This window comes from Lipotes vexillifer, unplaced genomic scaffold (genome assembly GCF_000442215.2).
Source record: "Lipotes vexillifer unplaced genomic scaffold, Lipotes_vexillifer_v1.1 scaffold1353, whole genome shotgun sequence".
NCBI lineage: Eukaryota > Metazoa > Chordata > Mammalia > Artiodactyla > Lipotidae > Lipotes > Lipotes vexillifer.
The window spans coordinates 135834-163724 of record NW_006787905.1 but is presented as its reverse complement, the minus strand read 5'-3'; the positions used below and the strand labels follow the sequence as shown (position 1 = coordinate 163724).

At 57.3% G+C, this 27891-nt stretch overlaps 2 protein-coding genes across 3 annotated transcripts in view; both read right to left on the bottom strand.

The window, feature by feature from the left end:
• Window positions 1-117: 117 nt before the first annotated feature.
• SPDEF (SAM pointed domain containing ETS transcription factor) lies at window positions 118-17373 on the bottom strand. Of its 2 annotated transcripts, XM_007460936.1 has the most exons (6): window positions 16968-17373; window positions 6666-7136; window positions 4386-4583; window positions 2936-2983; window positions 2677-2823; window positions 118-790 (listed from the first exon to the last, which is right to left on the bottom strand). In XM_007460936.1, exons 2-6 carry the CDS (start codon window positions 7105-7107, stop codon window positions 612-614), a joined length of 1014 nt encoding a protein of 337 aa, XP_007460998.1. In that variant the 5' UTR covers window positions 7108-7136; window positions 16968-17373; the 3' UTR covers window positions 118-611. The 2 variants fall into 2 exon arrangements, with proteins under 2 accessions (XP_007460998.1, XP_007460999.1); XM_007460937.1 differs by lacking the exons at window positions 2936-2983; window positions 16968-17373 and having other exon boundaries at window positions 612-790; window positions 6666-7107.
• ILRUN (inflammation and lipid regulator with UBA-like and NBR1-like domains) overlaps window positions 17178-27891 on the bottom strand; it is a gene marked incomplete at its 5' end in the record, with an annotated part of 111501 nt that continues 100787 nt past the window's right edge. The window contains 3 exon segments of the mRNA XM_007472358.1: window positions 17178-17300; window positions 17883-17965; window positions 25344-25461. Coding sequence (XP_007472420.1) covers window positions 17178-17300; window positions 17883-17965; window positions 25344-25461 — 324 coding nt within the window.

Sequence of the window (27891 nt, the reverse complement as noted above, 5' to 3'; positions counted from 1 at the left end):
ACCTCCCCCAGGAAGCCTCCCTTGACCACCCCAGGCCCCTGTGACCACAACCTTTTGAGCATTGATGGCCTCCAGGCTGTGCCACTCCCTCACCGCACGTAGGACACTGGGGCCATGTCAATTCTCTAGTATCTTTATTATCCATCCCCAGGGCACCCCTGGCTTCCCAACTTGGGAGTGTAGATGTCCCCGCACCATGCCAGGCACGGTAAAGAATGGGTGGCAGAGGGCACTGGACTGCGAGTGGCCTTGGCCAAGTCACTGCCGTTCTGTTGGATCTGCTCTGGAACTTCTGGGGTCAGAGGCTGGGTGCAGGGAGGGCCTTCCCTGGGGTGCCATGAACACTGAGAACAGCCCTGGCTTCCCCCGTCCTCCAGTGGACTGGGCGCAGGAGCAGTCAGGCCCAAGGAGAAAGCACGCCCACCCCGGGGTCCCTCAGGCCCCAGAGAGCTCACTGACACCCGTGGAGTGAGGGGCCATCCCCTCCCTGACCTTGAACTCCGGATGCCAGCAGACTGCCCTGTCCCCCAGCTCAGGGTCTGGCTGAGGCAGGGCAGGCAGGAGGAGGTCTGGTGAGGGCAAGGTTCGGGCCCAGGGCCTGGCCGCAGCACTCAGATGGGGTGCACGAACTGGTAGACCAGGCGCTGGGAGATGTCCGGCTTGCGGATGATGCCCTTCTTATAATACTGGCGGATGGAGCGGCTCAGCTTGTCGTAGTTCATGGCGGGGCGGTTCTTGCGGATGCCCCACAGCCGGGCCACCTGTGCGGAGTCCTCGATTTTGAAGATGCCTGGGGCAGCAGGAGGGCCCAGAGAGAGTCAGCAGTGCAGGCGGGGCGGCAGGAAGGAGAAAGACCAAGACCAGCAGGTCAGTCTCTCGCAGCCAGGGGAGCTAGAGTCGCCCGGGGTAGGGCCAGGCGCTGAGCCACGATACCTTCTCCCATGGTTGTGGTGAGGGTTAAAGGAACATGTGGGAAGGGTGTTCCACAGGGTCCAGGAAGTGGTAAATCCTACCACGGACTCACAGACCTCCTGGTGCAGGGTGAACCTGCGTACGTTGGTTGGCGACTTGAGGCCCTGAGGGCCTGATCCTTGCCAGCCTCTGCTCCTAAGCGTGGGGTGTGTACACCCTACGCAGAAGCCCTGCGGGGCTCTGGGCTGCGGACACGGCTCATTTGGCAAGGTCACCCGTGCAGTTCCCGAGCCTGAAAGACCGCTTTGCGATTCTCAGACGCTTCGAGCCCACACAGCCCTTTCTGGCAGGATTAATTGGTAGGAGATGGTGGAAAGAGTGGATCTGGAGCCAGGCTGACCTGGGTTGGAATCCTGGCTCTGCCATTTTCTACCTTTAGAAGTTGTCTGAGACCCCGTTTTCCTGTCAGTAAGAGAGGGTTGTAGTGATCACCATGTTGTTGAGTGGGTACAGAAAGCGCTTAGAGCAGAGCCCGAAGGAATTACCCCTTAGGATGAACTATTACTCATTAATACCCCCAGTTCTCATTCTAAACCACCTGGCAAAGCCCAGGTCAGCACACCCTCTCCAGGCAGGCTCCCCAGACCACCCCACCCTCCCTGATCTCCCTGCCCTCATGGGACAGTCTCCCTGGAGTACCGGCTCACTCTCAGTCTCAAATACACACACGGGATCACCACACCTTGTGCAGGAACTTTTCCACCCCTCCTAACCCCTTCCCGTGCTCCACACTCAGCCCCAGAGTCATTCCTCTGTGAAGCCCTCCTGGACCCAGGCACAGCTGACCCCATCACAGCCCAACACATTCTGCACACCAGCTCATTTCACTGCTGGTTCTCCTACAAGACTGTAGGTCCCTGGAGGATGGGGTATCGCTGAATTCTCCCCACACCCTCAGGACACTGTAACCCTCCATAAATGTCGGCTGAGCAAGTGTGGAACCAGAGGAGGTGCTCAAGGAAGGTTTGCTGGATGAATGAATCTAGTCCATTTCACAAACAAGAAGCCTGGGGTCCAGGCGCCCACAGCTGCTAATGGCAGGAGGGGGCCTAGAACCCAGGTTTCTTGGCTCTGAGCCTTTTCTAAAACATACACCTGCACACCATCCAGCCCTGTTGCTGTCCAATGTGGTCCCCACTAGCCACATGTGGCTCTTAGCCCTTGAAATGTGGCTGGTCTGAAGTAAGGTGTAAGCATAAAATGTATACCAGATTTCAAAGACTTAGGAAATATCTCATTAATAATTTTTATGTCGATTATATGTTGAAATTATACGAATTTATAATATTGGATTAAAGAGATGTATTATTAAAATTAAATTCACCTGTTTAAAAAAATTTTGAATTGTGGCTACTTGAAAATCTAATATTACCTCTGTTGCCCATCAGTCTCCTCCGTCAAGCTCTGATGTTTTGAGGGTAAAGACTGTGTCCGCTTCTCAGCAGAGTTTTAAGGCCCTGCTATGTCCCAGGCACTGTGTGTCACTGGGGACCTTCAACAGGCAGAGCCCAGCGGGGGAACACGCGTGGACACAGAAGGCACACAGACCCTGGGCCGGTCCAGTGAGAGTGCGTGTGTGGCATTCAGGGCAAAGGTGGGGGCAGCTCCAGCCCTCTGCCCCGCCCCCAACCCTCCCTGCCCAGCGCCTGGCGGGACCGCAGGCCCCCAGCAGCCCCCTCCCCTCCTGCCCCTGGCACTGCTCACCCTTCTCCTTGTTGAGCCACCGGATGAAGCGGCCATAGCTGTGTGGCTTCAGCAGCAGTTCCTTGAGAAACTGCCACAGGTGGATGGGCTGCCCGGAACAGGACGAGTCCACCTCGCTGTCCGTCCAGCTCTCTTCGCTGGTCGACGCTGGGCAGCCAGGGAGTGTGGCGGTGAGTGGGGAGCCCCCTTCTTCAATGGCTGCCCCAGCCCACCCCCAGAGCCCAGAGCCCCGGCCACCTCCCTGCCCTGCCCGACTCACCACAGTAGTGAATCGCCCCCAGGGACGTCCTCTCTTTCATCCAGGCCGCTGCGGGACAAGGAGAGGAAGTTGGGGACCAGAGAGACCCCCCCCCAAGGGAGGAGGAGGGCATTTGGGTGGGACTGTGGGGCCAGAGAAGGCCCCCCGTGGCTCCCTCCCTCCTGCCAGCCTGTGAAGACCAGCTGTTTACAAAGCCTCCTCCTGGAAGAAAATGTAGGATTTCGGAGCTGGGAGGGGCCTTAGAGGCCCTGCAGGCAGCCCCTTGTTCAGAGAGGAGTGGAAGTCAAGCCTTGCTTTGCCTCCCTTCTGTCACCTGTGAAATGGGGCTGGGACACCCCCTCACAGGTCTCGCAAGGATGCAGGGTGGTGAAGCCTGCACGGTGCCCAGCATGATAAAAACATTCCCTGCCCTCCAACTGCCAAGCTTCCCGAGCACCACCATCCCCTCCTGCTCTCCACCTGACCCCCTCCCCAGACAAGCAGTGGGAGGCGGAGGCCGCCAGCTTCTGCCCACACCACCACCTGGCTCATAGCCTGGCACTGTCCACTGCTCTTGCCAGACCCCGGCAAGGGGCCTGGGCTGGGGCAGGACACTGGTTTCTGGGCCATGAGAGTGGGACCTGTCCTCTTATTCACCCTGGGTCCTGAGGGGCAGGGGCCTTGACTCGTGGCGCGAGGACTGACCCCTCTGAAGTGCACGGCTCTGTGCAGGGCACACTGGGCGCCTGATAAGATTGAGACCAAGTAGACATTAAGGGGTTGGCATGCAGCCATCAAAACTGGGGCAGCTGTATAGACAGTGATGGGAAACAAGATCCGAGATACGCTGTTCAGTACAGAACAGCGTGATACTCGTACTATTCATGTTAGAAAGGGGTAGAAGTCACACTTACTCTTGCTTGTATATGCATAGACTTTCCTTGGCAAGGTACTCACAAAACTGGCAACAGTTGTTGCCTCTAGGGAGGGGGATTGGAGGGCCGGGGTAGGTGGGAGGGAGGATTATTCTTCATGGTATACTGTTGTTCACGATGGTCTTTTAAAAAATCCTGCACATTTATTACCTCATTTCTTCTTTAATGAAAACAACACAAAACAAACACACAATTTTAAAAAGGACGACGAAGAAGGACTTAGAGTATCTGACATCCTGCGTCCTCACAGTCTAACTTCTATTTTTAAATTCCCATGTGCCCTGTCCTAAGTTCTGTGGCCTTGACCAGGGTAGGCAGTGGGTCGGGGCTGGAGAGTTCACCCAGGATCCAGGGAGGCAGCTGTCATTGGGGTTGGGATTCAGAACAGAACCCAGATTGGGACAAGGGGCTGCCCACCCAGTGGAGTGTAGCCTCTGGACAGGCATGCTGACCTAATTGTTCCCCTTGGCGTCCCTGGCTTGGAGCCCGCAGTGGGGGGGTGGGGGGGTGGGGCATTCTACCCATGCCTGTCCCACCTGATTTCCAGATGTCCAGGTGGGCGTGCAGCACGTCCCCGCCCAGGGGCGAGCGCTGGCGGAACTGCTCCTCCGACATGGCACACAGCTCCTTACCCCCCAGCTCCTGGAAGGCCTTGCCCACGGAGGGCAGCCGGTACTGGTGCTCCGTCCACAGGAGCCACTTCTGCACGTTGCCAGGGCTCCAGTCCACGGGGTCTGGGCAAGAGACACTCCTTCAGCCCTGGAGGCTGCTTGAGGGCACCACCCCCAAGGTGGCCCCTCTGCCCTGATGGAGCCCCTGTGGGAACCGGTGGCCTGGGACCATGCACTCCTGGGATGGGGCCAGGCCAGGCCACATGGGGCCTTGAGGGGCTCCGTGGAGGGGGTACCGAAGAAGGGGGCAGTGACAGGAAGGAACCAGGGCCCTTGAAGCAAACATGGCTCAGGGCAGGGCAGCCTGGGGCCTCTGCACCCCCATCTCACCTGGACCTCAGGTCCTCCCAGACCCCTCCAGCCCCTCCAAAGGGCCTTTTGGGGAGCCACAGCCCTGGAGGGGACAGTGACATTAAACCAGAAACACCCAAGCCTCTTTCTTTCCCAGATGCCTCTTGCCTTCCCCAAACCCTTCAAAGAACCAGAGAAAAACCCAATCAAGAATTAGCTCTACAAACCCCACTCTCCACCCACACTGTATTTACAGATGAGAAAACTGAGGCACAGAGAGAGTTCCATTCCCTTGTCCAACACCTAACAAAGGGCTGGGTGCTGGGGAGCTGCTCAGTGCACGTGCACCAAATGTGGGGGAGCGGTGGCAGGGTACAGGGTGGCCATGGGGCCAAGGCCCGGAGGCGAGTGGCTGGCTTGGTCCTATAAGTCTCCCTGGGGAGCTGCCCTGGGGTGAGCCCAGCAAGGCACGTGGGTGGTGGCCAAGCTGCGGGCACAGACACAATGGGGCCTCCAAGTGAACGCTGTGGTCTAAGCTGGGTGACCTGCAGACTGGCCTGCCCCCACTTAATAAACCTATTTTCTTCCTCAGGGTCAAAGCAATTTGTTTCTGTCCCTATTGTTTAGAGGGCAGGGCCCTCCCCAACTCAGTGTGGGAGCGGAGGCACCGTGGGAAAAGCTCCCGGGTTGGGGGCTGGCATTGGGCCACTGGAGGATGGGGCCTGGGCAGGAGCTGCCTCAAGGCGGGACCCCAGCTGGGACTACTGGGGGGCAGGGGCTGGGCCTGGGTGACTGAGGAGGAGGAGCCAGGCCTGAGCGATGCCTGAAGACCCTTCCTGTGTGGGAGCCTCAGATGCCAGGGCCCAAAGGCCAAGGAGATGGGTCAGGCTTGCCCAAAGCTGGAGAGGTGATGGAGGGACAGGGGAGTGGAGACCCAGCAGCCCCTCAACCAGTAGCATAAGCTCCATAACCACACCTTCCAGGCCCTCGCAGACACGTGCCTGGCCTCCTGATGTGCCCCCCTCATCAGAGCCCTCAACCCCACTGGACCAGTGATACATTATCCTATTTATTTATGATCTGTTTTGTCACTGTAACATTAGCTTCGTGAACGAAGGAGCCTTTGTGCTATATTCACGCCGAATTCCCCAGTGCTAGGACAGGGCCTGGTATATTGTTATTGTTTATTGAGCATCTATTATGTACAAGGTAACATCCTAGGAACTGGGGATGTAGCAGTGAACAAAACAAATGAAAATCCATGCCCTTGGGGCATGTACATTCCAGTAGGGGAAACAGTCAGTAAACAAGATAAATATGCAGCATATCAGACGGTAGGAAACATGAGAGAAATAAAGCAGGTTGGAGGAATAAGACGTGGGGGTATGGGCAGCAATTTCAATAGAGGGGTCAGGAAAGGCCTCATCGAGATGGTGCCATTTGAATCAAGACCTGAAGGAGGTGAGGGGTGAGCCAGGTAGGTGTGTGGGGGAAGAGTGCTCTGGGTTGAGGGACCAGCAAGTGCAAAGGTCCTGAGGTGTGTGTGTTGCGGTAAGAGCAAAGAGGCAGGAGTGGCTGGAGCAGAGTGAATAAGGGGAGAGTGGATTTAAGTGTGAGAGAAGGAGGTGGGCCAGATGGTGTAGAGCTCGTATTTGCTTCACCCGGCACCCACCAAGCGGGGACACTGGGCTGGTGCAGTTGGGGCACAGAGAGAGTGGGTAACTTGGATCCCAGGCTCGCAGCTGCTGTGTGTTAGGGGCTGACCACAGTGCACCAGGCGGTGCCCCCACACCTCCCTGTGACCTCCGCTGGCCTGTGTCCCCCTGGCAGAGGGGGGCGTGGGGAGGGGCTCACCTGCCGTGATGTTGAGCAGCTTGCAGGCCGTCTCGATGTCCTTGAGCACCTCGCCCACCACCATGGACTGCACCTGCTCCAGTGAATGCTCCTCCAGGGTCAGCCCACCCGGCGCCAGGTCCAGGCTGCCCCCTGGGGCTTGGCTGTCGATGACGGGGCACTGCTCGGGCTCATCGGGCGGCTCCTCCCGAGTGCTGGCCCCGGGGCCCTTGGCCACCCAGCTGCTGTCCTCGGAGTACAGCATGTCGAAGTAGGAGAGGTAGACGGTGGACAGGCCCTGCTCAGGTGTGGCAGGTGGGCTGGGGCTCCAGTCCCATCTCTCGGGCCCCGTTGCCCCTGCCCCCACTGCCACCTTCTCCAGGCCAGTCCATAGCACAGTGTCGGGGGGCAGCAGGAGGCGGCTGGGGGGGACGCCACTCAGGCCCGGGCTGGCGCTGCCCATGCCACTGCTGCTTGGGCTGGCGGCTGCGTCTACAGAAATAAAAAAGGAAGGAGAGTCAGGTCCTGGCTGCTTCCCCATCCCCATGGGGGCTGCTAAGCTGGTTACAGAGATGAGGAGCCCAGTGGGCAGTGGCTCGGCCTGGGAGAGAGTTGGGGCTTCCGGGTCACTGGGCAGCTAGGACAGGGCTGGGCAGACAGGTCTTGTGGCTGGAAAGCCAGTGGGGTGGGAGACAGACAGCTCCCTTACTCCCCAGGGAAGCCAGGTTGGCTGCGAGCAGCAAATCTTTACACGTGTAGCCTGTTTAAAACAATCTTCTGAGGTTCTTGACCTCTTTCAGTCCTCACAATGGAAGGCACAATTAGTCCCATTTGGCAGATGAGCAAACTGAGGCCTGGACAAGAAGTCTTTAATATCCAGCCCTCTGCCCCTGGGCCGGCCCCCACCCAGATCCCAGTCCCCTGTCCTGTCGAGGAAGCTCCTTCTAAGAGCTAACCTAATCTTTTCTGCTGTGGCAAAGCTTGTTTTCTTTTACTCTGCCCTTGGAGGGGGTAGGGAAGGGAGAAGGTCACCATCATCTCCACCAGCCCGGTGAAGAATGAAAGGAGCAAGTGAGGGGTGTGGCAGGGTAGAATCTCCTCCCAGGTTGGGGAGGCAGGCCCCCTTCCTCTCCCACAGGGCCACTTGGGGGGTGCGAATAAATTCCCGGCCTATTGCTGCTGAGGTGGTCACTGAATAACAACATACAGGTGTGCTTGGCCCCGCCCCTACTCAGGGCTGGGTTCCTGGCACCCACCCTCCTTGTCCTTTCCTGAAAGGTGCTTCCCCAGCCCCTCCCAGCTCCCAGGCCCTCTTCTCTCCCCTCACGCCCAGAAGAACTCACAGCTCCCAAGGTGGGAGGTGCCAGGTGCAGACCTACAGGCCCACTTTCCCCACAGCTGCAGGGGCTGGTCAGAAGGCCCAGGCCCTGGGGGACAAATGAGTCCCTCAGCAAGTCAGACCCCACTCCTACCTGCGGCCCCAATGCCTCCCAAGGGGCACCATTTGGCCTCAACACGAGGAACTACAGTGTCCCTCCCCATGGGTCCCCAGGCTCTGCTTCCCCTGGACCCTTTTCTCTGAGCCCCATATTGGAGTCCGTGGTTTGGGTGAGGCAGGGAACTTGCGAGATGTACATACACCAAAGAACTGGGGTCCCTGGGATATTTCCATGATTTGTGGGCTCAAAACTCAAGAATAAATCAGGACAGAGGTGGAAGATTACCAACAACATATGTTCCCCATAATACAGGGGATCATTCCGAAAGGAGGAAAGGAGCAGATAAACCTGTTAAGGGCAAGTTAATGTGTGTCCTTTCTTGGGGGTATTTACATTTTAAACGGTGTTCTCAAAATGTGGTGCTGGGACCAGCCGCATCAGCACCACCTAGGAACTTTTGAGGAACTTGAATTCTTAGGCCCTCATCAGAGCAACTGAATCAGAAGCTCGGGGGGTGGGGAAAGTAGGGCAGGGGGAGGCCCAGCAATGCCTTTCTTTCTTTTTTTTCTTTTTCTTTTTGGCTGCTCCGCACTGCTTGTGGGAACTTCGTTCCCTGATCATTGAACCTGGGCCCCCTGCCATGGAAGCACAGAGTCCTAACCACTGTACCGCCAGGGAATTCCTAGCAATGCGTTTCTACAGGTCCGTTGGGTGATTCTGATGAGTGTTCAAGTTTGCAAATTGCTGCTTTGAAGGCATCTGGCCAGTAAGAGGGGTAGGCTTTACTGGAAGGACTGGTAGACTCTCTAATGGTGGGATTTGCTGCGCTGCACCAGGACCATGGGGCGGGGGCTCCCTGGCCCTTCTCCAGTCACCTCGTGAGACTGACTTGCTCAGCCTCAACGTGCAGGTGAGGCAGAGAGAGAACCCCGTTTGGAAGGCTCTGGCTTCTCTAGGGCTGCAGCTAATGCAATTGCATACAACTCAGAAAATGATGCCCTTTTCTCTCTGGGTGGCGTGGCTTGGTGAATGGAGCCCAAGTGGAACTTCAGCTCACCCTTGTCCCCCATCTTGTGCAGTGCCCAACCTTCCCAACTGTACATGGCGGCCCTGCTTTTCCGTGGCGGAGAGAACGCAAGAAAGAGAGAAGAGTGTTTGTTCACTTTCATTTTGCATTTCCCTTTCAAGGGCTACTTTAAGTGACAAGGAAGGAGAGGTCAGGGTGGGGTGGGGCGGGCAGGGATAGGGGAGTCGGGCTTGCGGGGGACAGAGGGCAGGCCTGGAATCATTTCAAATCCTTCTGTGCAAACACACGTGTGTGCTGTGGGTCCACATTATTTACCCAGGCAGAGCCAACAGCCCGCTCTATCCCTGGGTCCCCGCCCCAGCCTGTGCCCACACCCTACCCCCTGGGTGGCCCCACCCCTGGAGAACCCCTCTCAACCCCACCCTTCCCTCATCACCCCCTTCCTGCTTCCCGCCCCATCCACGTCCCCAGAACTCCCCGGCCTGCCACGTTAGGACAGTCCCTGCCAACACCTTGGGCCGGGTGCCAGGGAGACGGAACCTTTCCCAAGAAGCAGGGGAACTTGCTTCCCTCGTGGCCCTCCTGTTTGCTTGGCCTCGGCCACAGGTAGGATGGGAGGCAGCTGCTGTGTTTCGGGACACAGTGGTGTGAGGGGTCAGTGAGGATGAATGGGCAGGGCAGGTGGCAGCATTTGCCAGGTGGGGACGTGATGACACATCCCTGACACATTTGTCAAGTGAGCTTTGAAGCCCTCGCCTTCGTTCCCTCCCGGGAGAGCGGCAGCTCAGGCCTTAGGCTCATTCCTACGCTGTGGTGGGGAAGTTATGGTGCAGAGAACTAAACAACTTCCGGCTCCTGGCCCGGGGCTCCTTCACCAGCAGAGAACTCCCACCTCCTCCTCCACAACCCACATTCCAGCTCCCCGTCACCTTGCTCCTAAACGCCAAGGAACCTGCTCTCAACCAAGGTTTGGTCCCAGCTCCAACACCTACCTAGTGAAAAAAAAGTTAATGATTAACCAGGCGGCAGGAGGCAAGAGCCGATTGCCCGCAGGTGGGGAGGTGGTGCAGAAGGCTCAGACCCTGGCAGCCCAGCGTGGGGGGCCTGGGTTTACTGATCAGGGAACCAGGGGCTGCATCCCTGGCACCTCCTCCAGGCTCTAGGACTGCACTTGGGAGGGAAGAGAACACATGGGGAGCACCTCCTGGGCCCAGAGCGTTGGTACATGTTACCCTTTCACTACCCACAGGGGACTCGAGAGCCCTGTTTTATAGATGTGGACTGTGAGGCTCAGAGAGGTTGTGCAGCTTTTGCCCAAGGTCCCCAGCTGGCCACGTGTGGGCTCTGCTCATTGTACCACATTCCCTCTGAGGCTCCGGACGGTCCCATCTTCCCAGGGTCCTGCCCACCTCCTGATCAGGCAGCTTCATCCTCCAAAGTTCATGCCCGCCTCCTAACTGCTCACTCCACTGCACTGTCAAGTTCATTTCCCTCCAAAACCCTTTCATCAGGCACCCCTGGGCTCTAGAACCTCCCATCATTCCCCGCCTGCCCTGCCTGATCCTAGTGTCTGGCGCCTACCAATGAGCCAGATAATCAGAGCTGGAAGGGACCGTATACTATGTGATCCCTATAGATGGGAACAATGAAGGCCAGAGCGGGAAACAGATGTATTCAGTGGTTAGGGGCAGGGTCTGGACCAGAACCAGAGATCAACATGGTGACCACATATGCAGGCTCTGATGAGAACGGTGCTTCCCCCTTGGGCCCTGTGCTGTGGGCATGACACGGCTATTTTCTCTTGTTTTGTCGTCCCCCTGCCCAAGATGCCCCTTCCTTCTCATCACAGTTTAGCCCAAAGCCCTCCTCCCCCAGGGAGCCGTCCCCAGCAGCTTTCTCCTCTGACTTTCCAGCTCTCCCCATCTGTGCCATGCAATTCAGCCATGATTACATTCATGGGTGATTGTTTACCCATGGGGACACATGTGCCCTGGGAAAATAAGGCTCAGAGAGTGGCAGGGATGTGTGTCCACAGTCACACAGCAGAGCCAGGACCACTGCACCATAGGCCTAGGGTCCTGGGACAAGCCCAGGCTTTGCCAGGTCCAGGTCCCTCCCGACAGCCTCTGGCCCCAAGGGGCTGCCTGTCTCCTGAGCGATGGCTCCAGCTCCCAAACCTCGAGCTGATCTTTTCTGGATTAAGCCACGTGTCTGGATTAAGGCTCAGCATGTCCTGCCTCCCTCCTGCCTCAGAGGCACTGGCTCTGACTCCAGACAAAGAAATTTGATAACAGCTGGCGGAGGCCAAGGCCCAGAAACGGGGCAGATTCGCAGGGTAGCAGCCAGAGGGATTAGCCACCTGGGCTGCTTCTTTTCAGTGCCTCGCATTCTCCCAGGAAGGCAGAGCAAGGAGAGTAGGCAGAGGGACCCAAAGTTAGAGACTTACAGCAACTGTTTCCTGCCCCTCGGGAGGCAACTCCCCAGCCTCCCGGTTCTCACTCCCATCCTGACATGCAAAAGATGCTCAGATATCTCCTGAAACCACAGCCCCAGGTAAATGGAGTTACCAGAGTCTTTACTAAGGCCCTGGGCTGTCATGGGGTTGGAGCCTGTCTCTCACGTCCTGCTCAATCCAGGCTCAGATCTTACCCCCAAGGGGGTGGTGGGTAGGGTCAATATGCCTGAGCCCCCACCTCAATCCTGAGACACAACCTTAGTCTGCCCAGAGCCCAGCACCCCAGCTGCAGGCCCCGTGAGAAGAGCGCTGAGGGCGAGAGGCTGGGACTAGGGTGAGACAGAAGCTGCCACTCTGCCGAGAGACGCCTACTCCACCAACTGGGGGCAGACCTCCTCCAGTTTCCCCACTGCTGGCAGCCCTTCCCTCCCTCCCTCCAAACCTCTGGGCCTGCATTCATGGGTCGGAATCAGGGGGCTTTGGGGGTGCGATCAGGACCTGGCCAGGAGCCATGCAGAGTGGGCAGGGGCCACAGAGGCCTGTCCCCCCAGCCCCCAGTCAGTTGGTCAGCACCTTGGAGAGAAGCCGGGCCTGCCCAATCCAGTGCCCTGGGCTTGCCTGCACCTGTCTAGCTTCCTTGAACCCTCCCTGCCTCTGGCCTCAGCCTTCCTTGCTCCCCTAGACATTCCCTTCCCACACTGCTACTCCCCCTCCAGCCCGCTCACTGCTCCTTGGACAATTCCTGCCCCCAGAGCCCAGCACCCCAGCTGCAGGCCCCGTGAGAAGAGCGCTGAGGGCGAGAGGCTGGGACTAGGGTGAGACAGAAGCTGCCACTCTGCCGAGAGACGCCTACTCCACCAACTGGGGGCAGACCTCCTCCAGTTTCCCCACTGCTGGCAGCCCTTCCCTCCCTCCCTCCAAACCTCTGGGCCTGCATTCATGGGTCGGAATCAGGGGGCTTTGGGGGTGCGATCAGGACCTGGCCAGGAGCCATGCAGAGTGGGCAGGGGCCACAGAGGCCTGTCCCCCCAGCCCCCAGTCAGTTGGTCAGCACCTTGGAGAGAAGCCGGGCCTGCCCAATCCAGTGCCCTGGGCTTGCCTGCACCTGTCTAGCTTCCTTGAACCCTCCCTGCCTCTGGCCCTTCCCTTCCTTGCTCCCCTAGACATTCCCTTCCCACACTGCTACTCCCCCTCCAGCCCGCTCACTGCTCCTTGGACAATTCCTGCCCCCCCCCCCCATGAAAACCCAGCTCCCTTGTCCTTTGAAACTGCTCTTCATACTAGCTGGATCCAGGGAATTCCCTGGCGGTCCAGTGGTTAGGACTCCACGCTTTCATTGCTGAGGGCGCGGGTTTGATCCCTGGTCAGGGAACTAAGATCCCACATGCCGCGCGGCACGGGCAAAAAAGAAAAAAAAAAAAAAAGAAACTAGCTGTATCTAATTAGCAGGAGCAAAGGTTCAACTTGGGAAGATTTAACTTGGGGAGCCAGCCCACGGGCCCAGGGAGACTTGGGAATAGGGAGTTAGGGAACAGGGCCAGGTAGCAGGAGGATGGGGGACAGGAAACAAACGAGTCGGGGAACATCAAGGAATTATGGTCAGGTCTGCTTTGCCCACAGTTCCCAGGGGCAGCCAGGAGCCTGAAGGCATGTTTGTACCAGCACTGTCTCCCATTTGCTCCCGTGGTGTGGGTACCATAGGCATCCAACCCCCCCAATCCCCCCCACACACACCCCGCCACTGACATCGCCTCCAACTCTTCCAGGGACAAGGTGAAGTCCAACTAAATAAACTGCTTGGGCTCTCCCACTGTCTTCTGGGGCAGTGGCGCAGCCAGGATTATTCCCACCTGACAGGCAGGGGGCGGTGGCTGCCTCAGGGCACGTGTCCATGGTGACCCGGCAGGGATTGGAACTCAAGGTGCCCTCTTTCCAGATGGTGCTGATGACTTGGCATTTTCCGACCTCTAGGATCACCCCTGCTGACCACCCCTGTCGCCTCGCTCAGGCTACCTGCGGGCCCAGCCCTAGAAAACCCCAGCCCCACGAAAGTCGCACTGGGGGGCTCTGGGTGGCACCGATGCCTGAAGCCTGGAGGTACAGGGACCCACCTCAGCCCCAAGGTCACCCCTGTATTTGGGTTTGCTCCAAAGGGTGTGTGGTCTGGAAAGAACTCGAGGCCTCAGCATCTGGAGATGTGGATTCATATTCTGCCCTGTTCCCACCATATGTAAGGCCCTGGGCAGCCCCTGGTCCCCTCTGGGCCTCAGTCTCCTCCTCTGTTCTCCCACTGGGTAAGTCACCTCCCAGAGCTTTTCTGGCCCAGACACTGTCTGGAGTCTATGACCCCATGACCTCCATCTTGCCCGTCAGCCTGACTTGGAATGGAAGTCAGAGGCAGGAAGAGCTGGATCTCAGCAACCCTCAGACCAACTCGCTGCCCCAAGAGCAGAGACCTGGGCCCCACCCCTGTCACCAATCCCAGGTGCTGGGACCCTAACCCAGACTGTCACTCCCAGACCCTTCTCCTCAACCCCAGAGCTGGAGGGAAAAGGAAGGGCCCCTTCGATTCTGGTGGTGCCCAGAGAAACCTCATTACTCCTTTCTACAGCCCGGGGTGGGCTCTGGTCCATTAGGCCCCCACCAGAGCCCCTGGCCTGGAAGGAGTGATCCTGAGGGAAGAGGAAGCTCACCTTCCCCTAGTCCAGAGGCCCCTGAGAAGCGGGAGAGAAGAATCTGGCAGGGGGCACCCCCTGGGCTGGGAACATGCAAACGAGGCAGGGGAAGGAGATTGGCATTAAATGTCAGGAAGAGCCCAGGGCAACTCGGCTTGTGCAAAGTTTGCTTTGGGAAGAGTTGTTCCACCTGACAGGTCGCTCACCTGGCTGGGGGCACAGGGTGGGGCATGAAATGTGGTGTGGGTGGGGGCAGGGGGAGGGTCCCGCACTGTTTGGAGCCCTGACTCCCTGCTCTCTAGGTCTGGCACTGGGGCAAGAGACTCAGTTGTCCCATCTATTGAATTGTCTGTCAAGAGCATGTCTTAAAGGGGTTGTGGTGATTGAGGGGGAGGGCAAATGGTAATTCCTTGTGAATTATGATGGGCTGAGCAGGCATGAAGGTGGCACCTGGGAGCAGGTGAGGGGATGGGGCTGGAGAAGAGGGGAGGGAAAGGTAATAAGGTGAAGAGTGAGGGGAATAAAGGAAGAAGCAGGTGGTGATGGTGGAGGGAGGGGCAGGGCCAAAGGGTGGAGCCTGGGGGAGAGCTGAAAACGGTGGTGGGAGAGGCCTGGACCTTGCTCTGAGGTCAGCCTGCTCTCTAGCCCAGACCAGGGCAGCTGCTGGCCCCACTCACTCCTCCCTGGCCTCTAGGAGGAGCCAGAGCCAGAGTCCCCTACCTCCCCTGACCTCAGCCTAGGAGACAAGGCTGGGAAAGCACAGAAGTCTTGTAAAGCTGGCAAATCCAGACAGCCTGCCTGCCTCCACCAGCTCCTACACAGCCTTCAAAACCCCACTCCAGGTTGCCTCTTCCATGAAGCCTCCTTTAACAAAGGAGGCCACCTTGTCCAACCCTCTCATTTCACAGACAAGGAGCTGCAAGTGCAGGGAGGAAAAGTGACTTGCCTAGGGTCACACACTGTGGGTCCTAACCCGCCCCTTCTTGCCCTCCACCAGAGGGCCTTGTTCCCAGGTTATACTCAAGCTGCACCAAGTCGTTTAGCACAAAGTTGTGCTCTAGTTGTTTCAGGGTTATTAATGTTTTAACTGCAGTGACCTCAGTGGCAGACAGTGGGTTCTCCTGGTTCTTCTACTTAGTGCCAGCATCACACATTCTGCATTGACTGAGCATCTACTGAGTGCCACCCTATTCTCTCAGGCTCGGTTGACAAGAGAAGTTCTATAATTCAGAGGGTCCTTGTGACAACCAAGTGACATCGCATCTGCCAATGTGTTTTATAATCAGTAATACAATAACCAAGTCTGGCAGGGACTGAGTTTTCAGCTCTGGGACCCTCATAGCGCCTGTCAGGCTCTCAAAGGGGAGGGTGGTCCCGCACCCCACGAGAGACCACCCCAACCTCCCTGGGGGCTCTTAGGATGCTCCCTCTCCCCGAAGTTCCCTGAGTTGGGGGTGGGGAGGCTCCAAGCTGGGAGTTCCTGGCTCCAACCCCTCCCCCAGGTGGGCAGGGGTCGAGTGGGACTGGCCAGCCAGGCTGAGCCGTGGCCTGGGCACCCCCGTCTGGTGGGGGGTCTCCTGCCCATCCCTGCCCGCCACCTTGGGACTGGCGCAGCCAGGCCAGCCTGCCTGTTTGCTTTGTTACTCAGCTGAGCAGCTGGTGCGGGGAGATGTTGCTTTATTGGGGGTTGCTGTGAAGCCGTTTATTGGGGAGGTGGGGGCAGGAAATGAGGTGAAGTCCCAGGCCTAAGCAAGAAGGAGCAGAAAGGCCATGACCATCATACAGGGGACAGGCCACTCGACACCTGTGGCCTGGGTGCGGGCTGCTGGCTGGGCCCAGAGGGCAGCGAGGTGAGAGGCCCGGGACTAGCTCAGGGTGCTTCCCCCTCCCCAACATGCACAAGCACGCACGCATGCACACACCTTGTCCAGCTTAGGGGGAGCCCCCAGCCATCCAGACCCTTCAGCTTTCTACCCTGTCATCCTCACCATCCACTTCCCTCTCTCCCCACAGGAGGCATCTGGCAAATCTAGAAATGAGCACCTTCAAGCACCTCTGTCCCCCCCCCAACACATTGCTTTCCTCACGTGCCCAGACTCCGGTCCACAGACCCCACGCTTCCCTGGGGACCCAAGCACCCAGGTGGTTACTCCCCAGCTTCCCAGATCCCCTGGCTCCTGTGCCCACCACTGCCCCACCCAGCTCCTGGGCTCTGGGACTGTACCCCCTGCTGCAACCTGGACACTGGCCCTGGCCCTGAGCCTCTAGGCTCCAGCAAACCCCTGCCAACTCGTGACTAGGGCCCAGAGAGACCCTTCCCTTGGCAGAGCAGCTGTGGCTGGCAGCAGCAGGAAGGCTGCTTGTGTTTCGTTAGCCAAGCAGAACTGGCCCGGTCTCAGGGCTGCGGCTCCGCACCTACAAAGCTGCCTCCCCTCAGGCTGGACAAGGCTGGGCTCAATGTGGAGCCCAGATGGGGTCATCACAGACGTGGGGTACCCCAGGCCTCTCCAGGCCAGGGGGGCTCACCCAGGCTCTGGGGTTAGCTCAGGGAGGCAGACTGGGCAGCATGCAGAGGGATCAGGGGCTTCTGAAGGTGAAGGACCCAGATCAGGGTCACTGATGTCCAGGAGACCACTTCTGGCTTTAAAAGCACCCTCAACCACCCACCTCCCCACTGCTGGCAGGGGAAGGCCCCCATGGCAGGGCACTGCCCCCCACCAGACTTACCCGTTAGCTGCCTGGTACCCAAGGAGTCGTCCGCTGCAGTGCCAACCTCGGGGGCCAGGAGGAGGCGTGGGCAGCTTGGGCCACTGCTGGGTCTCAGCCAGGCATCTGGGGGGCCAGTGGTACCAGGGGCCAGCAGGGCTGGGGTCAGAGATGGCAATCGGGTGGGCCGCTGGGGGCCTGGCCACCCTCGAGGTGTGGCCCTCTGAGGTCTCAGGGCTGCGTGCCCTTGTAGGGAGCCCCCTGCCCCCAGCCCAGGGCCACCTGCTGGCACCACAGCAAGACCCAGCCAGTGGGGCTTACGAGGGAGGCCACGGTGGGCTCAGGGGACTGGGTCTGCGGGGCAGTGTGGACACGGGCGGAGTGCAGGAATGTGCTGGGAGGAAGTCAGGCAGCATGAGATGAAGAGTTGGCCGGGGCCTGATTTCCCATTATAAGTAATCCTTCCTTATTTACCTGAACAAATATGCTCCCTGCTTACCTCAGACTACAGGCGGGCTCCTGGTTAACCCTTGCAGGCCTCTGCCTCCTTGCTGGGGACCCACACCCTGGCAGCCAGGGAACTCACTCACTCACTCATTCGTTCATTCACTCACTCGTTCATTAGTTGATGCATAGCTACAGAGCTCATCTCATGTGCAAGGCACTGGGGCTATATTGAGAGGGATCAGCCAAGGGTGGGGGACAGTTGAGCAAGCAGCATTGGAAAAAGCCCAGTGGAGGGCTGTGGGAGAACAATGAGGGTGGGCACCTGGCAAGGGAAATCAGTGAGGGCTTCCTGGAGGAGGTGTTATCTGGCTCCCCAGGTCAGGGATGGAGGGAGCTTTCAGAGAACCCTGGGGAAAGGGAACTGAGGCTCATGGGCTCACCCACCCCATGTTCTCTGTGCCCCACAGGCCTGGCACAGGCCTGTCATACACTGGTGCTCAGGAAGGACTGGTAGCTCACTTTCCCAGGCCCAGAGTGGCGGTCAGCCAGCAGCAGCTTGCTCTCCACAGTCCCTGTAGCGGGAGGGAAGGAGGTACCCAAGCCCAGGCACCCACTGCCCAGGCTCCTCCACCTCCACCAGTCCAAGGAAGGCCGTGTAGCTGAGCTCTCAGCTTCTTCCTCATTCTGCCCTGTGTTGAGGGTTGTCCCCGGAGGGCAGAGTCTGGCATTTCCTTCCTCTGGATCACCTTAGAAGGGCGCAGAGCATCTGCAACCCCCAAGCTGTCAGATGGAGGCGTTTTAGTGTTATTTTCCAATTTCAGAAGTAATTGTGTGACTGCCTACAGTATGAGTATTCTAGGGCTTCAGGAAGATTCCAGGGTCTTCAGAACTAGCCCCCTCACCTTAACCGATGCCAAATTTCTCCAACATATGGTTGCACGTTTCACCCTGGAGAGCCTATGCTTAGGTGTTATCAGAGTTATCAGAGTCGTTCCCCAGAGAAGGTTGAGGTGGGATGGGATGGAGGTCAGGGAGGTAACACAAGGTCCTAAAGTGGCTACAGTTGACCATCCCAGCCCTCCAGGATCAAGCAAAAAGAAAGACCTCCTACATTCCCAGGTGGGACCTCCTCTCCACTCTCACAGAAGCTTGTGCTTATATCAGCACTCTGATGCAGTAATACTAATGGCCACTGAGCAATTATTATATGCTAGGCACTGTTCATAGCTCATGAGATACTAAGGTATTAATCATATTAGTACTATAACATGGGTAAATACAAGGAGTATCCAATAAATGCTTATTGAAGGGATGGGGTATCAGAGATAGTTAACCCCAATGTCCAGTTTCCTCTGTAAACAAGCCCTACTTTTCACCTGGGAACTTGGCTACCTGGAATTAAAAGTATCCCATGACTCCCTTGCAGCTAGATGTGTGATTAAGTAGAAGTGTCATGTGTCATTTTCTAGGAATCTTTCTTTTTTTTTTTTTTGCTGTACACGGGCCTCTCACTGTTGTGGCCTCTCCCGTTGCGGAGCACAGGCTCTGGACGCGCAGGCTCAGCGACCATCGCTCACGGGCCCAGCCGCTCCGCGGCATGTGGGATCTTCCCAGACTGGGGCATGAACCCGTGTCCCCTGCATCAGCAGGTGGACTCTCAACCACTGCGCCACCAGGGTTTTTTGCTGTCCACGGGCCTCTCACTGTTGTGGCCTCTCCCGTTGCGGAGCACAGGCTCTGGACGCGCAGGCTCAGCGACCATCGCTCACGGGCCCAGCCGCTCCGCGGCATGTGGGATCTTCCCAGACTGGGGCATGAACCCGTGTCCCCTGCATCAGCAGGTGGACTCTCAACCACTGCGCCACCAGGGAAGCCCTAGGAATCTTTCTTAAAAGTAAAGTACCAAGAAAAAAAAAAAAGTAAACTAGCATGTACCATTCACCTCCTTCTTCTTTATCCTTCCTCTGTCTTACTGCCTGAAATGCAGCTGTGATGGCTGGACTCTTGGCTGCCATTTTGGACCATGAAGACAAGATGGAGGAGCAGTGAGCTGGAAGGAGCTTAGGTCTCTGAGGACTGCATAAAACCTTCAAACTGGCTTTGGACTGCCTGCCTCAGGACTTTTATGAGAAAAATAGACCTCTGGCTTTTGTTAAGTGGGGTCTTTATTATTCAAAGCCCAGTCTGATTCTATTCGAGATAGACCAGAAGATGGGTAGATAGATGAAGATAGATTACTCTTACAGCCAGAGAGGATATTTCACTGCTGGGTGGCATTTGTAAGGGGACTGATTATACTACAGAAAACCCTGATTTTGGGAAGGCTGCCCCTTGAACGCTGGTACAGCTTTGCTCTGGGACCAAAGGAGCATTTCATAGGTGTCCTCAGGAATGGGTAGGCCTGGATGGATGTACCAGACTAAGCTGTGCTAAGCATGGACTGTGGTTCTACCAGCCCAGGCCTGGAGTAAGGAAACAAAGGGTGCCTCTGGAAGCTGGAAAGATCCAAGAGGTAGCAAGGAGAAGACTCTCCATCTGCTCAGCTGGGGCTCACATGGGCTAAGGTGCTAAGAGGCTGCTTGGGGTGGATGTCAGTGGTGGGCCCAAGGCAGGTTTGGTGCCCACCTGGGGCAACTCCGGTGGGCTCCAGGGGAAGGGAGGGCCAATTAGGGGACTCTGGGTGACACACACCCCTCAGCACCTTGATCCATCCAGCATGGTGTTGTGACACCAGCTCAGGATCTGACCTGAATACACACCCTAGTTCTGTCACCTTCCAGCTTTATGACTTTGGCTTGAACCTGCTGGACTCCCCTCTGACCATGCCCTGGGAACCCTCAGAGCTGTGGTGAGGGGTGAGATAATGTTGTGAAAGTGCTCTGTGAACCAGCAAGTTCCAGGGCTTGCTGACCACCAACTACAGGCCACGTCATATTACTCCCCACAGCAGCCCTTCCAGGTAACTATTACTGTGCCCATTTTTCCGGTGAAGAAACTGAGCCCAAATGTTTAAAATGCCTTGCCCAAGGTCATAGCTGGGAAGCAGATATAAGCTCAAATCTGAAGTTTCCTCAATCACCTTGCACCTGATAGGACCCTCTTACTACCCGCCTTGTCCCCTTGGGGTCAAGTCCCAGGTCTCTCGCACAGGTCAGTGGGTCTACTAGACCTCCTGCCTCCTGTCCACAGCTCCTCAAGGCTGGTCCTCCTCTTCAATTCTCCTCTGGCCAAACCCTCAGCGGGTGAAATGTGCCCCCTCCTGTTCTCCCCCATCCAGACCCCACCCATCTGTTATGGGCAATACCTTCTCTACATCACCTGCTGCAGACCTGGGGTCCAACACACCACCCACTCCATCCTGAAACTTTGCTCTGACCTACTGAGATAACATTCCCTCTGGTCACTGGGGCTTCTAAGCCTTGAGAGTGAATATTGGGAGCTGTCACCTCCAGGGGGTGTGAGCTGAGACAGCCAGAGAAGGAGGCTGGCAGAGCCATCACTCCATGAATACCTGGATGAACCAGTACTGCTCTTTTTCTGTTGTTCAAGTGGAGCTGAGTTTCTTCTACTTCAATTGAAAGCATCCTCATCCTTCGAGCCCCATCTCAAGAGCTTTCTCCTCCAGAAAGCTTTCCCATGTCCCCTCTAGTGCTTGCAGACCTCACATGTCCCAATTCTTTGTGCTCTAATTGTTTCCCAGTGTTTCTTTTCTTCCCAAGATTCTACTCCTCGAGGGCAGGGACCCTCGAGCAGCCCGCAGCCTCAGACCCAACACAGATTATGATTTCTGGAGCAGTCAGCCCCAGAGCTTCCCTCCCTGCGTGCATCCTCTCTTGCACTAGTCCATCAGAGAGTGAAGAGCGCTGGATGGGAGGCAGGGCCCAGGGCTTGGTTTGGCGCTGCCATTTACTAACCCCCTCTGGGCCTCCCTCACCTCCCCTGTGAAATGGAAATAATACTTGTCCTGCTGATCCTGCCTTGGGGGATCCTGGTGGGGCCTTGTGATGGGTGAATGCCAAATGACAAAGGAAGTGGATGTACTTTGGAAAGGGCAGTCTGTCTTTGTCTGTTGGTCAGTTGGTCAGTGAGATTGCTGCCTCCATCTCCTTGGATCCCCACCCTCCTAGGAGCTGTAGCCTGGGAGTGATGGCAAGGACAAGGCTGGGACCTGCGTCAGCCACAGAGAGACAGGGCTTCCAGTTGGTTCTTGCCCTCCCCCTGCCTGGTGGACACCAGGCCCTGCCCTGCCGCAGGCTCCAGCTATGAGAAGGGAACAGCCTGGGAAAGGGCTCCCTTGCTGAAGAGGCTCGGGCTGGTCACCCAGATGGGGCCGTGGGGGCAGGGTGGGCAGAAAGCCTGGTTTGTGGGACCCAGAGACCACCCAGCCCTTGCAGTCCAGAGGAAGCCCCTGAGACCAGAGGGGTTAGGGGACAGACCTGAAGGACACACAATAGGGCGGGGATCTGAGTCCAGATCCCAACCATGTTTCTGGAGGGGGGCATGCACTATCTCATCTCATCCTAGTAAGTCCAGCAACTGGCGGCTTCACTGACCTTTCTCACGGCAGATGAGGAACAGAGGCTCCAAAGTCAAGGCTGGAAAGTGGCAGAGGCAGGATTCGGGCTGGGTCTGTTGGAGTCTTCTTTCCAGGACACTGTGCTGTAGCTGGATGGTGGACGAGGAGACCAGAAATAGCCAACGGGTGGGGGGCTGTGTCCTCAGGCCCACATACCCATGCATTTTCATCACCTGGAGCACGCAGGGCCCCCTGGGCCAGGACACGGTGCTCTGCGCAGGCCAGCAAGCATTTACTGAGCACCTACTCTGTGCCAGGCCCTGGATAGGCACTAGGGGCAGGGTGGCCAGGCACAATCTGTCCTGTAGGAGTTCATGGCCTGGTGGCCTCAGAGGGCACAGAAGACCTCCAGCATCTCTCCCAAAGCTAGCCATCTGTGGGTTACTGGTTTTAGGAACACCTTACTGTGTGCATGACCCTCTCCACTCTGGGAAAAACGGAAAGGTAGGAAATGCCAAAGGCTTTCCCAGCTCGGGGCCTGGCTCCCCAGGCCCTGGGCTTCCTCACCAATGCCATCTCCTCCTCCTCCTCAGACACTCCCCCCAACCGTGGCTGAGTAGATGGGCCAGTCTTTCCTGTGTCCAAGGCCTGGTTGTATCCACCCTTCCAACCCCGACACACGCTCTTGCCTATAGCCTCATCCATCCACCCCATCACTGATTCACACCTGGGATGCCATCTAAGGAGGCCTCACTCCACCCCAGGGCCCCAGCACAGCTCTCAGGGTCCCCAGGCTTCCCTGTGAACTGAGTCATGAAGAGCTCCTGCCAGAGATGGGCTCCAAGCCTGCGGAACCCTGCAGGCCTATCTGGGGGTCAAAGAAGTCACACACACACACGCACACACACATGCACACACGCACACACACACATGCACACACGCACACACACATGCACACATGCACACACGCACACACACACGCACACACACATGCACACACATGCACACACACACGCACACATGCACACACGCACACATGCACACACGCACACACACACGCACACACACACGCACACACACGCGGAACATCCTCTCCTCCCCCTTAGGCCCCTGCGATGGTACAGCAGGGTGCTGTCCCAAGATACAACCTCAACCCTGGCCTGATCTCTGCCTTCTGAATCCATTCACTTCACACATATGTGCTGAAGGCCTGTCGTGGGCCAGGCATGGCTCCCTGGGACACAGCAGTGAACTTTGGTTGGTTTACGTTCTAGAGGAGAAAGATAGTCAACAGGAAAAGTAATAAATGAGTAAATTATATAGTACCCTAGACTCTGATGAGTGCCATGAAAAACAGGGTGTCAGGGGTGCTGGGTGGGGCATGCGGAGCAGCATGAAATATGGTGGGCAGGGCAGACCTCCTTGAGAAGGTGGGATTTGAGCAAAAACGGGAAGCCCTGAGTTACCTGTAAGCATTCCAGGTAGGGGCAAAGCTTGAGCAAAGGCCCTGAGGTGGGCTCATGCCTGGTGTGTTTGAGGAACGTCAGGAGGCCGGTGTGGCTGGCGCAGAGAGCGGGGAGTGGAGAGCGATGAGGCCAGGGAGGCAGCATGGAGCCAGATGGCAGGGCCTGGTAGCCTTGGCCCCTCAATTTCCCGGGTCCTCCTGCCAAGCACCTCCCTTATCCGGGGCTCACTATGAGCCCGGGGCCACGTCAGTTGCTCTACAGAGTGTAACTCATGTCAGTGTCCTGACAGCCCTTGGAGGCAGCACCCCTCTCATCAGTGTCCCTATTCAAACATCAGTGAAGAAACTGAGGCAGGGAGAGGGAGGCAGCTCGCCTGGCGAGCCGTGGAGCCAGGAGCCGAAGCCAAGCCTGGCCCTCCGCCATGGCAGCCCCCCCCACCTCGGTGCGTCAGTCGCCCCTCCCGACCCCGCTCCTGGGTGCCAGGTACACCCCCTGGCCCGGCCCCTCGTGGGGGGGTGGAGGTAGAGGGGCCGCGTCACTACCCACGTCCGCGAGCTGGCTGCTGCCTTTTCCCCATTAGTGCGGGGCTGGCAGGCCTGACAAAACCGCAGGCCCAGATAAGAGCACAATTGAACCTGTTTTGCTCGCAGGCCGGCAGGGGGGCTGGGCCGCGGAGTGGTGGGAAGTGAGGGGAGGCCGCTGGCAGCGCCCCGGTCCTGCTATCAGCGGCCCTGCCCCATTAGACCCTTTGAAATTTACCCACCTTATCAGGGCTGCGTGCTTTCCGAGTCGGGGGCAGGCGGGCCTTCGTGTCCAGACCAGGAGGCTGCCTTCCGCCCGCTCGCCCGCCCCAGATGATGAGGGGGGCCGCAAGCTGGGAAGGGGCCCCTCTCTCACACGGGCTCAGTCCGCCTGGTCACTGCCCGGTGGGCGCCTCCCAGGCGGAGGGACACCCTGCCCAGGCGCCCCCTCCCACCCTGCCCTGACACCGCACCTCACGCCCAGACTGTAGCACCCACTCTCCAGTCCCCCTCCTTGGCCACCCAGGCCTGTTACATGGCCGACCCCCAAGTCACACCCTCAGCAAACGTTTATTTGCTGAGCACCTGCTGCCCGCCAGGCGCTGGGGCGCAGCAGTGAAGGGACAGACCAATTTTACTCCCCCAGTCTCACTCCCCCATGGGGAGAGACAACAAATAAACACAAATAAGTAAGCTAAGAGGGTGTCCGAAGGTGATGACTGTACAATGGGGCAAAAATGATGCAGGGGTGTAGGATAGGAAGTGTCGGGCAATTTTAAGTGTGTGTGTGGGGGTGGTGGTGGTGAGGGGTCAGGGAAAGCCTGCCTGAGAAGGTGATATTTGAATCAAGACCTGAAGGATTCTAACTCTCTTCCTCCATGGGGTTAGAATCACAGACACAGAAGGGCTGAGCCAGGAGGATAGAGATCAACCAGTCCTCCAAGATCCCTTTATACTGAGGATCAGAGAGGGCAATGAAGTGCCCAAGGTCACACAGCACAATGGCAGCAGAGCTGAGCAGGAGTTAGAGATAGCCAGGATCTCTCTCTGCATGCTTGCTGCCCCCAGCCTGGGGCACTGCTGGGGCCCTGGGCAGGACAGTCTGGCCATTGTTGGACAGTCTGGGGGCTGGGCTGAGCCTGGGAGTGCAGCACTCACAGCCATTTGACTCTGCCTTTTGTAGACAAGGGGCCCACCAGGTCGTGTTTGAGGCTGAGGATCGGGGCTCAGGCCCTGGTTGGAGGACTCCAGGGTGCATGTGGATGGTGCTGTGGGCTGGGGGGTCTGCCCTCAGTGCCCCCTGCCCAGTGTCATGGTCCTCTGGCTCCCTTACCACCCTCTGTGTTCTCCATCTGCCTCCAGGTCCACCAACGGCCTGACCTTGATAGCATGTTCTTCCAGTAGAAGTCCCTTTCTACCCCTCAACCCCCTCCCTCCTGAAACACACCTGCTCTCCCGAAGGATGAGTGGCCTGGAGGGATGTAGGGGCAGCCACGGGCATGGTGGCCTGTGCAGTCATGGGGCCAGGATGAGCAGACCCCAGGGCCTGGCTCAGGCCAGATGGGCTGTAAGGAGACAGATGAGAAAACAGAGCTGAGGGGGCTCAAGCTAGTGGGCTGCTGGGTAGGCCATCCCCTCAGGGCCCTGGGGTGGTGGCGGAAGTGGTCCAGAGACCCTTAGGGCACTGTTTCTATTGAGCTGGAGAAGCCCGAAGCATCTGGGCTGCTGGGGAAGAGCACTGAGTCTGGAAATAGAGTTCAAATCCCAGCTCTGCTGCAGTCCCACAGTGTGACCTTGGGCAAGTCACTTCCCCTCTCAGCCTCAGTTTCTCTTCTCAGTGAAAGAGGAACAAGGATTCCTTCTTCAAAGGGATGCTGTAAGGAGCAAATGAGAGAAAGTGCAAGTGCCTGGCACACAGCCAGGCCCTGTCGACACTGGAAGGTTCTCCCTGTGGGGACTTTTGTCTCTGTCATCTAGATTGTGGCCAGGGTTAGGGAGCACTCAGCATGTGTCAAGCACTTTAGAGGCTTTTTTCAGGACCAATATTAATTGGATTAACCATAATCCTGGGTCTATGACCCACACTCACCAAGAGTCCATGCATGGCCCTTTCAAAATTTTGTTTTTAAAGGGATATCACTTTTTAATTTATTTTTTATTTTTGGCTGTGTTGGGGTCTTCATTGTTGCATGTGGGCTTTCTGTAGTTGTGGCGAGTGGGGGCTACTCTTCGTTGCAGTGCACAGGCTTCTCATTGCAGTGGCTTCTCTTGTTGCGGAGCATGGGCTCTAGGCGCACGGGCTTTAGTAGTTGCAGCATGTGGGCTCAGTAGTTGCGGCACACGGGCCCTAGAGTACGCAGGCTTCAGTAGTTGTGACGCTTGGGCTCAGTAGTTGTGGCTCGCGGGCTTTAGAGCACAGGCTCAGTAGTTGTGGCACACGGGCTTAGTTGCTCCACGGCATATGGTATCGTCCCGGACAAGGGATCGAACCCGTGTCCCCTGCGGATTCTTAACCACTGTGCCACCAGTAAAGCCCTCAATTTTTAATCATACAATGAACACAGGGAACCCACTGCCAACCCAGAATCAAGGTTATTACCAGCAATGCTACATGAATTAATTCACTTATTTCTCACATTTTAAAAAAGATTCATTATTTTATTTATTTTTGGCTGTGTTGGGTCTTAGTTGCAGCACGCAGGATCTTCATTGAGGCATGTGGGATCTTTCATCGCAGCGTGCGGGCTTCTCTCTAGTTGTGGCATGCGGGTTTTCTCTTCTCCAGTTGTGGCGCGCAGGCTCCAGGGCGTGTGGGCTCTGTAGTTGTGGCACGCGGGCTCTCTAGCTGAGGTGTGCAAGCTCAGTAGTTGTGGCACGCGGGCTTAGTTGCCCTGCAGCACATGGGATCTTAGTTCCCCAACCAGGGATCGAACCTGCGTCCCCTGCATTGCAAGGCAGATTCTTTACCACTGGACCACCAGGGAAGTCCCTTATTTCTCACATTAATCCTCCTATACTTTACGCCCAACTTGTCCCCATTTTACAGATGAGGAAATTGAGGCACAATTGAGGGTTCAGGGCATCCTCTCCACTGAATGATGCTGGAGATTCATTGGGTACATTCTTCCAGTTGACTCCTGTTCTGCTCCAGAGCCCTAGATGATGAGGTCCACACATGAGCCCCACCCCACCCCTGCCATGTTCTGTAGCTCAGCTCAGGGGGTTACAGTCATGGGCTCAGCCCCCATCTCCCTGCAGGGCCCCAGCTTGGACGCCTGGGGACACCGTGGGGAGTACCCTGGCTGGCCCCATGCTCCCTGCTGGCCACCCCTGGCCTCCTCTCCCCGCCACCCCCCACCAAGTGCTTCCTCCAGCCCAGCTTGATGACATACGAGCCTGGTGCTCCTAGTCAGTCTCCTATCCTCCTTCTAGGTGCTCAAGAATAAATGAAAGAAATGAATAAGTGAATGAAATGAATGAAGATGCTAAAAGGGGAAAAGGGATATGAAAAGAAAAAAATACAAAGCATTTCTGAGGGCTGGTGGGGAGAGGCTGGGGGAGGGTCGGGTGGGACTTAGTGCTGAAAGATGTCCCTTTGCCAGCTGCTGCAGTCAGGGAGCCCCTGTGCCCTTTGGTTGTGTGGATCCGGCCCTCAGATCCTACTGCCCATGCCCTGACCCTGAGTCCTGCCCCTCCCCCATGGTGACTTTCCAGATACAGTGGCAGCCACAGGTTCCCAGAACCATCCTAAGCTGACACAGCTAAAGCTGCTCCAGGGGCCAGGGCTGTGGGCGGCACACCCCTGCCAGGCAGCTGCACCACCAGGCAGGAAGTGCTTGGGGCTCTCATCTGCTGCCAGGAATGGCCAGCTCCTGACATAGGGTTGGGAGGGTTTGGGGTCCAGGGCAGAGTCAGGGTTAAGCTAAGATTGGGAGGTCCTGGGACCTGATGTCTCTCAATAGCATCCAGATGCAATGCTGGGAAAGCAACTTTCT

Bases quoted from the DNA above. Each gene is read 5' to 3' on its own strand.
- SPDEF (XM_007460936.1), bottom strand. From the start codon at position 7,107: ATGGGCAGCGCCAGCCCGGGCCTGAGTGGCGTCCCCCCCAGCCGCCTC. The intron at 2,984-4,385 runs GTGGGACAGGCA...CTTGTCCCGCAG, and splicing joins CCTGGACATCTGGAAATCAG to CGGCCTGGATGAAAGAGAGG. The intron at 791-2,676 runs GTGAGCAGTGCC...CTGCTGCCCCAG, and splicing joins GTGGCTCAACAAGGAGAAGG to GCATCTTCAAAATCGAGGAC.